This window comes from Rhincodon typus, chromosome 11 (assembly GCF_021869965.1).
Source record: "Rhincodon typus isolate 14 chromosome 11, sRhiTyp1.1, whole genome shotgun sequence".
In the NCBI taxonomy this organism is placed as follows: domain Eukaryota; kingdom Metazoa; phylum Chordata; class Chondrichthyes; order Orectolobiformes; family Rhincodontidae; genus Rhincodon; species Rhincodon typus.
This window is the reverse complement of record NC_063342.1, coordinates 28,516,581-28,526,830: the sequence shown is the minus strand read 5'-3', so window position 1 is coordinate 28,526,830 and position 10,250 is coordinate 28,516,581. Positions and strand designations below refer to the sequence as shown.

General features: G+C 40.5%; 1 protein-coding gene across 4 annotated transcripts in view; it reads left to right on the top strand.

The window, feature by feature from the left end:
• Positions 1–8,914, top strand: part of LOC125484453 (ephrin type-A receptor 5-like) — a 37,021-nt gene extending 28,107 nt beyond the window's left edge. For 3 of the 4 annotated variants that reach the window (XR_007263282.1, XR_007263281.1, XM_048603247.1), the window contains one exon: positions 8,368–8,914. Coding sequence is in view for 1 of the 4 variants with exons in the window: in XM_048603247.1 (XP_048459204.1) it covers positions 8,368–8,473 (106 nt within the window). In the remaining 3 variants the exon portion in view is untranslated. Of the gene's footprint in view, positions 1–4,530; positions 5,439–8,367 lie in introns of those variants that run through there. The other variant, XR_007263280.1, reaches the window with a different exon arrangement.
• Positions 8,915–10,250: the final 1,336 nt, after the last annotated feature.

Genomic DNA, 10,250 nt, shown 5'->3' with positions numbered 1-10,250 from the left:
AAACGCCTTCCTGCTCCTCTGATGCTGCTTGGCCTGCTGTGTTCATCCAGCTCTACACCTTGTTATCTCTGGCCTTGGAGTAAGATGGCTTTTTCCTTTTCAGTGGCATTACAGCAATTTGAAGAAGTTAAGCAAGTGTTAGGAATACATGTTAAGGTCCAGAAGTGACATTATACTAGAATGCACTCATCCAACTACTGATGTCATATTAGCCTTAGTTTTGCAAGCTTTGTGTAACACTAACACCAGGGTAATTAAATCTTATTCACCTTTGAGGTTTTCTATCTGACCTGAATGAAATACTACTTCAGAGGCAAGTCAACATCAATGCTTTAGGTTGAGCATCGCTGGAAAGAATTGAAGTCAATTGATGACTTATTTTGCTCATGTGATATAATTTTCTAATGAAATAAAGACCTTTCAGGTTTTCTGTTATTCAGTCGGTTAATTAACTGAGTGAGGCAGAACAAGGGTGCACGTAAAGAAGCATTTTGTGTTTGTTTGATGATTAGAAGAGCAGCAAATTGATTGTGGCTGTGATTTGGATGATCAACAGTTCAGTCTGAATGAGAGCTCAAAGAAGGCTCCAATTGGATCTGTGTTCCAGAAGACCATATGATGTAAGAGCAGAGGTAGGCCATTCATCCCATTGAATCTGCTCTCTGTTATATGAGATCATGGTTGATCTGAAAAGCCTCAACTCTCCTTGAACTTAAGGGAATGGAAATATAAGCTGTGACCAGCAGTATACCACAAGGATCGATGTTGGGTCCCATGATTTTTGCCATTTATATAAATGATTTGGATTTGAACATAGGAGGTACGTTAGTAAGTTTGCAGATGACACCAAAATTAGAGGTGTAGTGGAAAGTGAAAAAGGTTACCTCAGAATACAATGGGATCTTGATCAGATGGGTCAATGGGCCAAGGAGTGGCAGATGGACTTTAATTTAGATAAATGTGGGGGCTGCAGTTTGGAAAGGCAAATCAGGGCAGGATTTATATACTTAATTGGAAGGTCCTGGGGAGTGTTGCTGAACAAAGAGACCTTGGAGTACAAATTCATATTTCCTTGAAAGTGGAGTCGTAGGTAGACAGGAAAGTGAAGAAGGCATGAGAACAAAGTTTCTGGAAAAGTTCAGAGATAGTAGGAACAGCAGATGCTGGAGAATCTGAGATAACAAGGTGTAGAGCTGGATGAACACAGCAGGCCAAGCAGCATCAGAGGAGCAGGAAGGCTGATGTTTCGGGCCTAGACCCTAGTTCAGCAGGTCTGGCAGCATCTGTGAAGGGAAAAACAGAGTTAACATCTCACGTCCGGTGACTTTTCTTCAGAAGAAGGCATTTATTGGACAGTGCATTGAGTATGGGGGTTGGGAGGTTATGTTGTGCCTGTACAGAATATTGTTTAGGCAACTGTTGGAGTATTGTGTGCAATTCTGGTGTCCATGCTTTAAGAAGCATGTTGTGAAACTTGAAAGGGTTCAGAAAAGATTTACAAGGATGTTGCTAGGGTTGGAGAGTTTGAGCCATGGTGAGAAGCCAAATAGGCTGGGGCTAATTTTCCTTGAAGCACTTGAGATTGAGGGGTGACCTTACAGAGATTTATAAAATTATGAGGGGCATGGATAGGGTGAACAGACAAGGTGTTTTCCCTAGACTGGGCGAGTCCAAAACAAGAGGGCATAGGTTCAAGGTGAGAAGGGCAAAAGGGACCTAAGGGACAACTTTTTCTCCAGAGGGTGGTGCATGTATGGAATGAGCTGCCAGAGAAGGTGGTGGAGGCTGGTACAATTACAACATTTAAGAGGCATCTGAATGAGGTATATGAATGGGAAGGGTTTAGAGGGATATGGGCCAAATGCTGGCAAATGAGACTAGGTTTATTTAGGATATCTGGTCAGCATGGACAAGTTAGGCTGAAGGGCCTGTTTCCATTCTGTACAGCACCATGACTCTATGACTCTAAGTTAAACCCTAGAGTTCATAGAATGCTTTTGAGATAGGTTTTCGATAGAGCAGCATATTCTGGAACTGCCCCGAAAACAGGTTACACTAGCGTTGGTATTGTGTAATGTAAGAGGATTAATTAAACTGTAGAGTAGAGGCATCCCTAGGGAGCAGTGAATTTGAAGGGGAGAAAATTGAGTGTAAGACTAAAACATTTTAAACAAGGGAGACCATTTGAGAATTAAATTGAGCTTGCTGAACTGAACAGGGGATAAGGGATAAGGCTAGGGGATAAATCCTGAGATACAGTGGCAAAAAATTAATGGGGGATTTCAGAAAACTTGGTGCAGACATATTCCTGCAACAATGAAAAATTCCGAGGAGAGACCTAATATCTGAAGAAGTTAAGAAAGCAACAAACTTAAAGAAAAGCATATAATTGTATAAAGACAAGTGACTGCTCGGATGACTGGACAGAATGTAAACAACAGCAGAGAATGACTATCAAATCAATCAGAAGAAATACATAAAAGTATAAAAAGAAGCTAGTTAGAAATGAAACAATGGATTGAAAAACTTTCTACAGGTGTTTAAAAAGGTAAAGAATAAATAAATGTGTGCTAAAATTAAACCAAAGAACTCTGGATGTTGGAAATCAAACAAAAATGGAAATCGCTGGAAAAATTCAGCAGCTCTGTCAGCATCTGTGGAGATAAAACAGAGGTAACATTTCAGGTGCAGTGACCCTTCTTCAGAGCTGTGTGGTAGCTCTCCAGCGAGTGAGAATAGTGGGTCAATAACAGTTAATGATGAAGCGGTGGATAAAATGAACAAACATTTTGCTTCTGTCTTCCTGGGATGCAAAAAAAAATTGCAATAACAGGTGTAGATCAGGAAACAGAAGGGAGACAGGAACTTGATGAAATTACAAACACTAGGGAAGTGTGACTGAGTAAATGACGCAGCTGGGGACTGATAGGTCCCTGGGTCCTGATGGACTTCATTCTAGGATAATAATAGAGATGGCTAGTGAGGTAGTAGATGCATCAGTGATAACTTTTCCGAAACTCCCTAGATTCAGGAAAGATTCTATCAGACTGGAAAGTAGCAAATACAACCCCTTTATTCAAGAAGGGACGAGAGCAGAAAACTAAACTATAGGTCAGTTAGCATGAGATCTGTCACTGAGAAACTGTCAATATCAATTATTAATGAGGTGACTGCTGTAGGCTTAGGAAAATGCAAGGTAATTCAGAAGAGCCAGCATGGGTTTGTGAAAAGAAAACTATAGTTAAACGATTTGTTTGAAGAGTTAGGGGCCTGAGGTCAAAGCACACAAGGGTAGCTTGTGGAATTTAAATTGAGTCAAAAATTCTGGAACTTAAAGCTAGTCTCAGTAATAATAATCATGACCATTATCGTTGACTATTGTAAACACTCATTGAGCTCACTTAATGTTCTTAAAGGTAGAAAGTATACTATACTTAGCTCGTCTTGCTTACGTGTGGCTTCAGACCCACGCCAATATGATTGACTTTGATATGGCCTAGCAAACCACTCAGTTCAAAGGTGATTAAGGCTGGGCAACAATTGCTGGCCTTGCCTTGAAGGAATAATAACATTACAGCTTTTTACTGCTGTGTACTGTCAGTTTCAGATCTAACTCTGTCACTTTTCTTCAGAGCATTCCTTTCCTTTGCTTTTTCATTAGTTTGAGTATGATTGCTGTCAGCTTTACCAGACATTGCCTAAGATTGCCATACATATTGTACTTCAGGTGGCTTCACCTGTCTCCCTTTGCCATACAATTCTTTTGAGCATGAGGCTACAATGTTTTTTAAATTGAGCATTCTTGTTTCTGACTCTTTGAACATATCTTCAGTAAAAGAAATTTCATTCTGCAGCACATTTACTGAAAGTCATGGATTGTTTTTTAAACTCCTGATGTTTTCCTGTCTTCAGTTTCAAAACCTCAACAGGTTTTCCTTAAACCACTGGAGAGAGCCAAAGCTTATTGACCACCAAGGGATTTCCCATTAAAAAATATCTAAACGACCAATGGCAAATTATGAAGAATCTCAACTGTTACAGGATTGAAAATTAAAGCATTTTAAAAATTGACTCCATACAATCAGCATGTAGACAAATTCTCACAGATATTATACTGAAACATTTTATTTAGCAAATTTTCTTGACAGCAATTTGTATCACTTGCCACCATCAACAATTGTGTTGATATCGCTTCTAAATTAGCTCAAGAATGAGAAGTTTAACCTTTAAATAAAGCTGCCACAATGAGGCAATTTCCTTGTCATTATAGCAATGAGTACAGAGGAACCTAATGATTTCTAAACAATTTTACCCATTTGCACTGTATTTTCTGATAACATTCAGCTGTCACACGTCTTGTTTATGACCAAGAAAACATGCCAACATCTTTGAAAAAATCCTAACCTCCAGATAACCTCTCATATCTACTCTAAGATTCTGTTTCTCATGTCCACACCAGCCATTTCATTTGCTTTGGCCTGCTATCTTATCTCTTCAGTTTCTTGGTGAGGTTGTGGAGACAGGCTTGTTGCTAATTTGCTTATAAGATAACTTGCTTTCATCCAAAGATTTCCTTATCTTGGAAACTTTGTGATGTTCTAGGGAGAGAACTGGTTCCTTGGTCAGGTTCTCTCTTGTTGGAGATGGTCATTGCCTCATATTTGTGTAGCATGAATATCACTTGTGATATCACTGAAACCCCAATATCAACATCCTGGGCTTACCATTGACCAGAATCTCAACTAGATTCATCACATCAACGCAGTGGCTACAAGACCAGATCAGACGCTAGGAATATTGCAGAAAGTAACTCACCCTCTGACTCCCCAAAGCCTGTCCATCAGCTACAATGGACAAGTCAGCAGTGTGATGGAATACTCCCACTTGCCTGGATGGGTGCAGTCCCAACAACACTCAAGAAGCTTGACACCATCCAGGACAAAGCAGCCCGCTTGATTGGCACGATGTTCAGAAGCATCCGCTCTCTCCACCGCTCACACACAGTTGCAACACTGTGTCCTGTTTACAAGATGCACTGCAGAAATTCACCCAAGGTCTTCAGACAGCACCTTCCAAATGCAGGACCAAGTCTATCTAGAAAGACAAGGGCAGCAGATACATGGGAACACCACCACCTCCAAGTTCCCCTTCAAGCCACTCACCATCCTGACTTGGAAATATATCATTGTGTCCTTCACTATCGCTGAGTCAAAATCCTAGAACTCCCTCTCTGATGGCATTGTGGGTTAACCCACGGAAGGTGGACTGCAGCGGTTCAAGAAGGCAGCTCATTACTACCTTCTCAAGGGCAGCGAGGGACGGGTAATAAATCCTGGCCAGCTAGCGATGCCCACATCCTATAAGTGAATATAAAAAATCGGTTCGGGTGGAGCCAAGAAACAGGAAAGGGAGCAAACATTGGTTGGAATTATTTATAGGTAACCAGATTGTAATGGTAATGTTGGACATGGAATAAATCCGGCAACTACAGACGTGTGTAATGTGAATAATCGGAGGAGATTTCAATTTACATAGGCTAGATTAACCAAATCAGAACTAATGCTGTGAAGGATAAATTCCTTGATTGTATACCAGATGGGTTTCTGGAGTAGTACATTAAGAAGCTAAATCAGGCTATTTTGGGTTTAGTGCTGATTAATGAGAAGGGGATAATTAATAAACTTGCTCTAAAGAAGGCTTTGGGAAATAGTCACCACAATATGATGAAACTTCTCATTAAGTTTGAACAAAATATAATTCATGGTGAAAGTAGGCTCTTAAAACTGAAGCAAGGAAGATTATAAAAGTATGAGGGGCAGATGGGTTATGGTCGATTGGAAAGCACTATAAAAGATTTGATGGTAGACAGGCAATGACTAGTATGTGAAGGTACACCACATGACCTACAGCAGATTACACACTCCTCTAGGCACAAACACCCAGTGATAAGTGATCTACCATTCACAAAAGAAGTTAGAAATATCTTTAAATCAAAGGTAGTGCCTTAGAAGAATGCCGGAAAAAATGATAAATCTGAGGACTGGGAGCAATTTAGAGCCTAGCAAAGGAGGATCAAGTAACTGATCAAGAAAGGGGAAAAGAATATGAAAGCAAACTAGTGCAGAATTGCTATTCATTGTCTCTTCTTGGAATGGCATTGTAAGTACTTAGTAAGAGCGAAATCAGGTTCTGCTATCCTGGCACCTCAAACCAAAAATGGTATTGTCAGGATAAATACGTGCACTGACATGTAGTCAGAGTATCTTTGTTTTTTTACCATGTATCTATGACAACAAAGGAAGAGATGTATTGGGGCTTGATTTCGCAAGGTATTCAGCAGATGTGAGCAGCAGTAGAACAATCACTGCCTAAGATCTTCAAAGCTAAATAAGGAACCAGTGGTCCAAGGTGAAACAGTCTGAATCCTATGGTTCAGTAAGATTCCAGTGATGATTTTCAAACGCCAATGGGGAGTGTGCACATGGACCTCCTGGAGGCAACTCCGAAAAGCTCATGTTTCTTCTTTCTTTTAGGGATGATGAATTCTTTGTACAGCTAGGAAGAGCAGGAATGCTCAATGCAGTAACAGCTTGGAAATAATTGCCACATTTTTCAGACGCATTACATCTGAGACCATGTACCAATTTGCATTCAACCAAATTAAAATATTTGAATGTTTGGGTCCCCTGTGCTGTCAGAGGCAGTTGTCTTCTCCATATCCCTCAATGTTTAACATTGGCTGCAATTTTACAGTCACCCCTGAACGTGTTTGCAGGTGAGGGGACCGTCTGCAAAACTCAGTGGTTTGCCTTCCCTCCACCCTGCTACCCCAACCTGGCAGCAGGTTTCAGAGCGGGCGAAACCTCTTCCTACCCACTTCCACCTCATTTGAGGCCCTCAATTGGCCACTTAAGAGCTGCTTGCATAGCCACAATTTTGTTGCCAGTGGATGAAGTTTGGGGATAAGGAAGAATCCTGGTAGATCATCCTGCTTGGGTGTCAGGTGGGAAACAGAGAAGGGTGGGTGCCTCTATGACTAGCCTCGCTCTCCAGATCCCCTGGATCCTCCCTTCCCACCTGATCCTGAAATCAGGAACTCTTCCAACACCCCACCACCCACCACCCACAAATCCCAACCTCTACCTCTTCCCTCAATCCCTGGGTCTTCCCTTTTTGTCCTACCATGGACCCTGCGCCGACAGTACTAGTGGGAAGGCTTATAATTCCAGCAGTGGCTGCTTCTCCTGATAGCATGATTGGAACTATAGATTTGCTGGGCAATCAGATGGCCAGCGGCTATCTGTCTTCCTGAGTGAGGGGTAGTTTTGCTGCCTCCAGCCAATTACCCCTCTTTAGAGCATTACCTGACCACAGTTATAGACACTTCTATAAGATCATAAAACAATGAGATATATGAGCTGAATTAGGCCATTAGCCCATCAAGTCCGCTCCGCTGTTCAAACATGGCTGATATGTTTCTCGACCCCATTCTCCCCGTAACCCTTGATCCCCTTATTAACTGAGAACCTATCTATCTCTGTCTTAAGTACGCTCAATGACTTAGCCTCCACTGCCCACTGTGGCAATGAGTTCCATAGATTCACCACCCTATGGCTGAACAAATTCCTCCTCATCTCAGTTCTAAAGGATTGTCCTGTCACTCTGAGGCTGTGCCTTGAGTCCTAGTCTCTCCTACTAGTGGAAACATCTTATATACCTCCACTTTATCCAGGCGTCTCAGTATTCTGTTATCGCACCCACGACTCTCTGATGGCAGGGTGGGAAATCCTGCCCATTGTATTTACCATGTATCACATGTAGAACAAAGTGTTGAAGGGAGTCCCTACATGTTTTTGTTGTTGGATTCCAGCATCAAAAAGTACAACTATTCCTCAAATGGGTAACAATTAAAACTGATATACAATTCAAAACAGATCTTTGGTTTCAGATTTTACTTATCTGCTTTTCTATGTTAGTAGATGGCAGGCTGTGAACAGTACCACAGGGCAAAGGTCAAGGAAGAAATCTGCTTCTCTGAGGCTGAACTCAAGCAGATGCAAAACTACATTCTATTGGAAAACTCAGAACTCTTGTTTTTGTTGTGTTTGCCTCAAGAGTTATGGTTGCTATTGATATGTTTGCCTGTCTCTGAAACTACACTGTCCCTTTCATGCTGATACAATGTGACGCTATTCACTTATAATTGTGTAATGAAGGCAAATTCTGTTGGAAATAGAATGAAGGTGTACAACGACAGGCATGCATCCTTTGTTCGTACTGTGAATTTAGTAGTTCTGAAAAATAAAGGGAACAAAGTGTTTTTTCAAAATAAAAGAAAATCATAACTGTTGTTATCTTCGTTTCTAGTGATGTAATGAAGCTGGGAGTTACTCTTTCTGGACATCAGAAGAAGATAGTGAGCAGCATTAAGCAACTGGAAACACAGACCAAGAACAGTCCGGTTGCAGTGTAAACTTAAAGACAAGTCTTTGTGCAACAATGGATGTAACCAATGAGAATGACACTGTAGTGGTACAGGGATTGGTATTAATGCAATGGAGGCACATAGAAATGTGCAAACTACGAGACCCATTAAGATATATGGATTCAGTACTTTAATTAGAATAATTAAAATCTTTCTTGGAGATTAATGAATGAGAATGAAGTGTAATTTGCCACACTGAGGATCCTTTTGAAACAAGGTAAACAGTTAAAACCTCTTGTCAGATTCAGAAATCACTTTCATTTGATTTTGATATCATATAATGCTCAGTGTGGGGTAATGGACACTGAGTTGCTTGGTAAATGATACTTGACTGCAAATGACCTCTTGTTAAACTTGCAAAAGCACCACCAAATGCATTGATTCTTAACTACGTGTCAGTAAGCTGGAATAAACAATGGACGTCAGTGACTACGCTGTACATAGCTATTTTCATCAACTCAAGAAATAACTTGCATTTAAACATTACTTTTCACGTTCTTACAACATCATAAAATATTTGACAAGCAATGGAGTTGTTTATGAATTATCATCACTTTAGTAAAATAATAAACACAACAGTCAAATTAACTACATAAGATCCCACTAATAGCTTAGATATTCCCTAATAATCTACTTTAGTGATGTTGGGTAAAGATGTTGGGTCATGGACGTGTGTTGAAGCTAAGAGGCTTCTTCCCTGTATCATTAAAAATCTCTTCCCAACTCCATAATCAGAGATTCTGTGATGTAGAAAGTTCTGAAGCTTGACTTGCTTGCTTCTTATTAGAGATGTAAGAAGCAAACACTTTTGGTTTTGATTCCCTGTAATGATCTGGTTCTTTTTCTCAGAAGGAACTTGCTCTTCTAACCGTAGCTGCAGTTACTGTAGCTGCATTTCCTTGGTAAGTTCTGTGAAATACATGTACAACTTCACTTTTTTTTTAGAAGAAGAACTGATTCTCCACAAAGGAGCATCTTGTTTTTGCTTTGCTATCTGAATCTAAAAATATCCAAACATCTCAGACTCCAGTAAATGAATGACCTGAATGTGGAATTCCTTCTTTGCGACTAAATGTGTTCATGTAGCCACCTTATCTCCTTTTGTATACCAAGCAACATTGTTAATCAATAATTGAGTTGTGGTTTCGAAGAAGGACATTCAACTTCCTTCTGTTGGATCTATGTAGGCTCTCAATGCAGCAATCCAGTCAGTTCCATTTAACACTCCATCCCTGTAACTCTGTAAATTTATTTCCCTAAATTTCCTTTTTGCTGACAAATCATCAATGAAGGAGCATCAACACCTCACTGAGGTAAAGATTTGCAAGTGGTGATTATGTTGTCCACTCACATAATTATTGTACTTAAAAGGGCAGAGGTTTCACATTCTGTGTTAAGTAGTGTACTTCCTAGCTCCCCGAAGGCTTTCTGCCATTTGCATGGCTTAAGTTAATAGTGTGTTGGGATACATTCCATTTGCTGGGATCAGTATAGCTCCAATAATATGTAAAAAGCTTGGCATGTCCAGGCTAAACTTGCCTGTTTGATTGAAACTGTAGAACCATAGAAGAATTGAAGCAAAGAAAGAGAACACACAGACTATTGCCTAGGCCACTCAAAAAGCAGCACCCATTCTAATCCCACTTCCCAGCACCTGGTCTATAGCTTGCAGGTCACAGCTGTTCAGGTGCAGATTCAACGTTCTTTTAAATAAGGTGGGGGTTTCCACCTCATCCAGCTAACTGGGCTGTGAATTCCAGACACT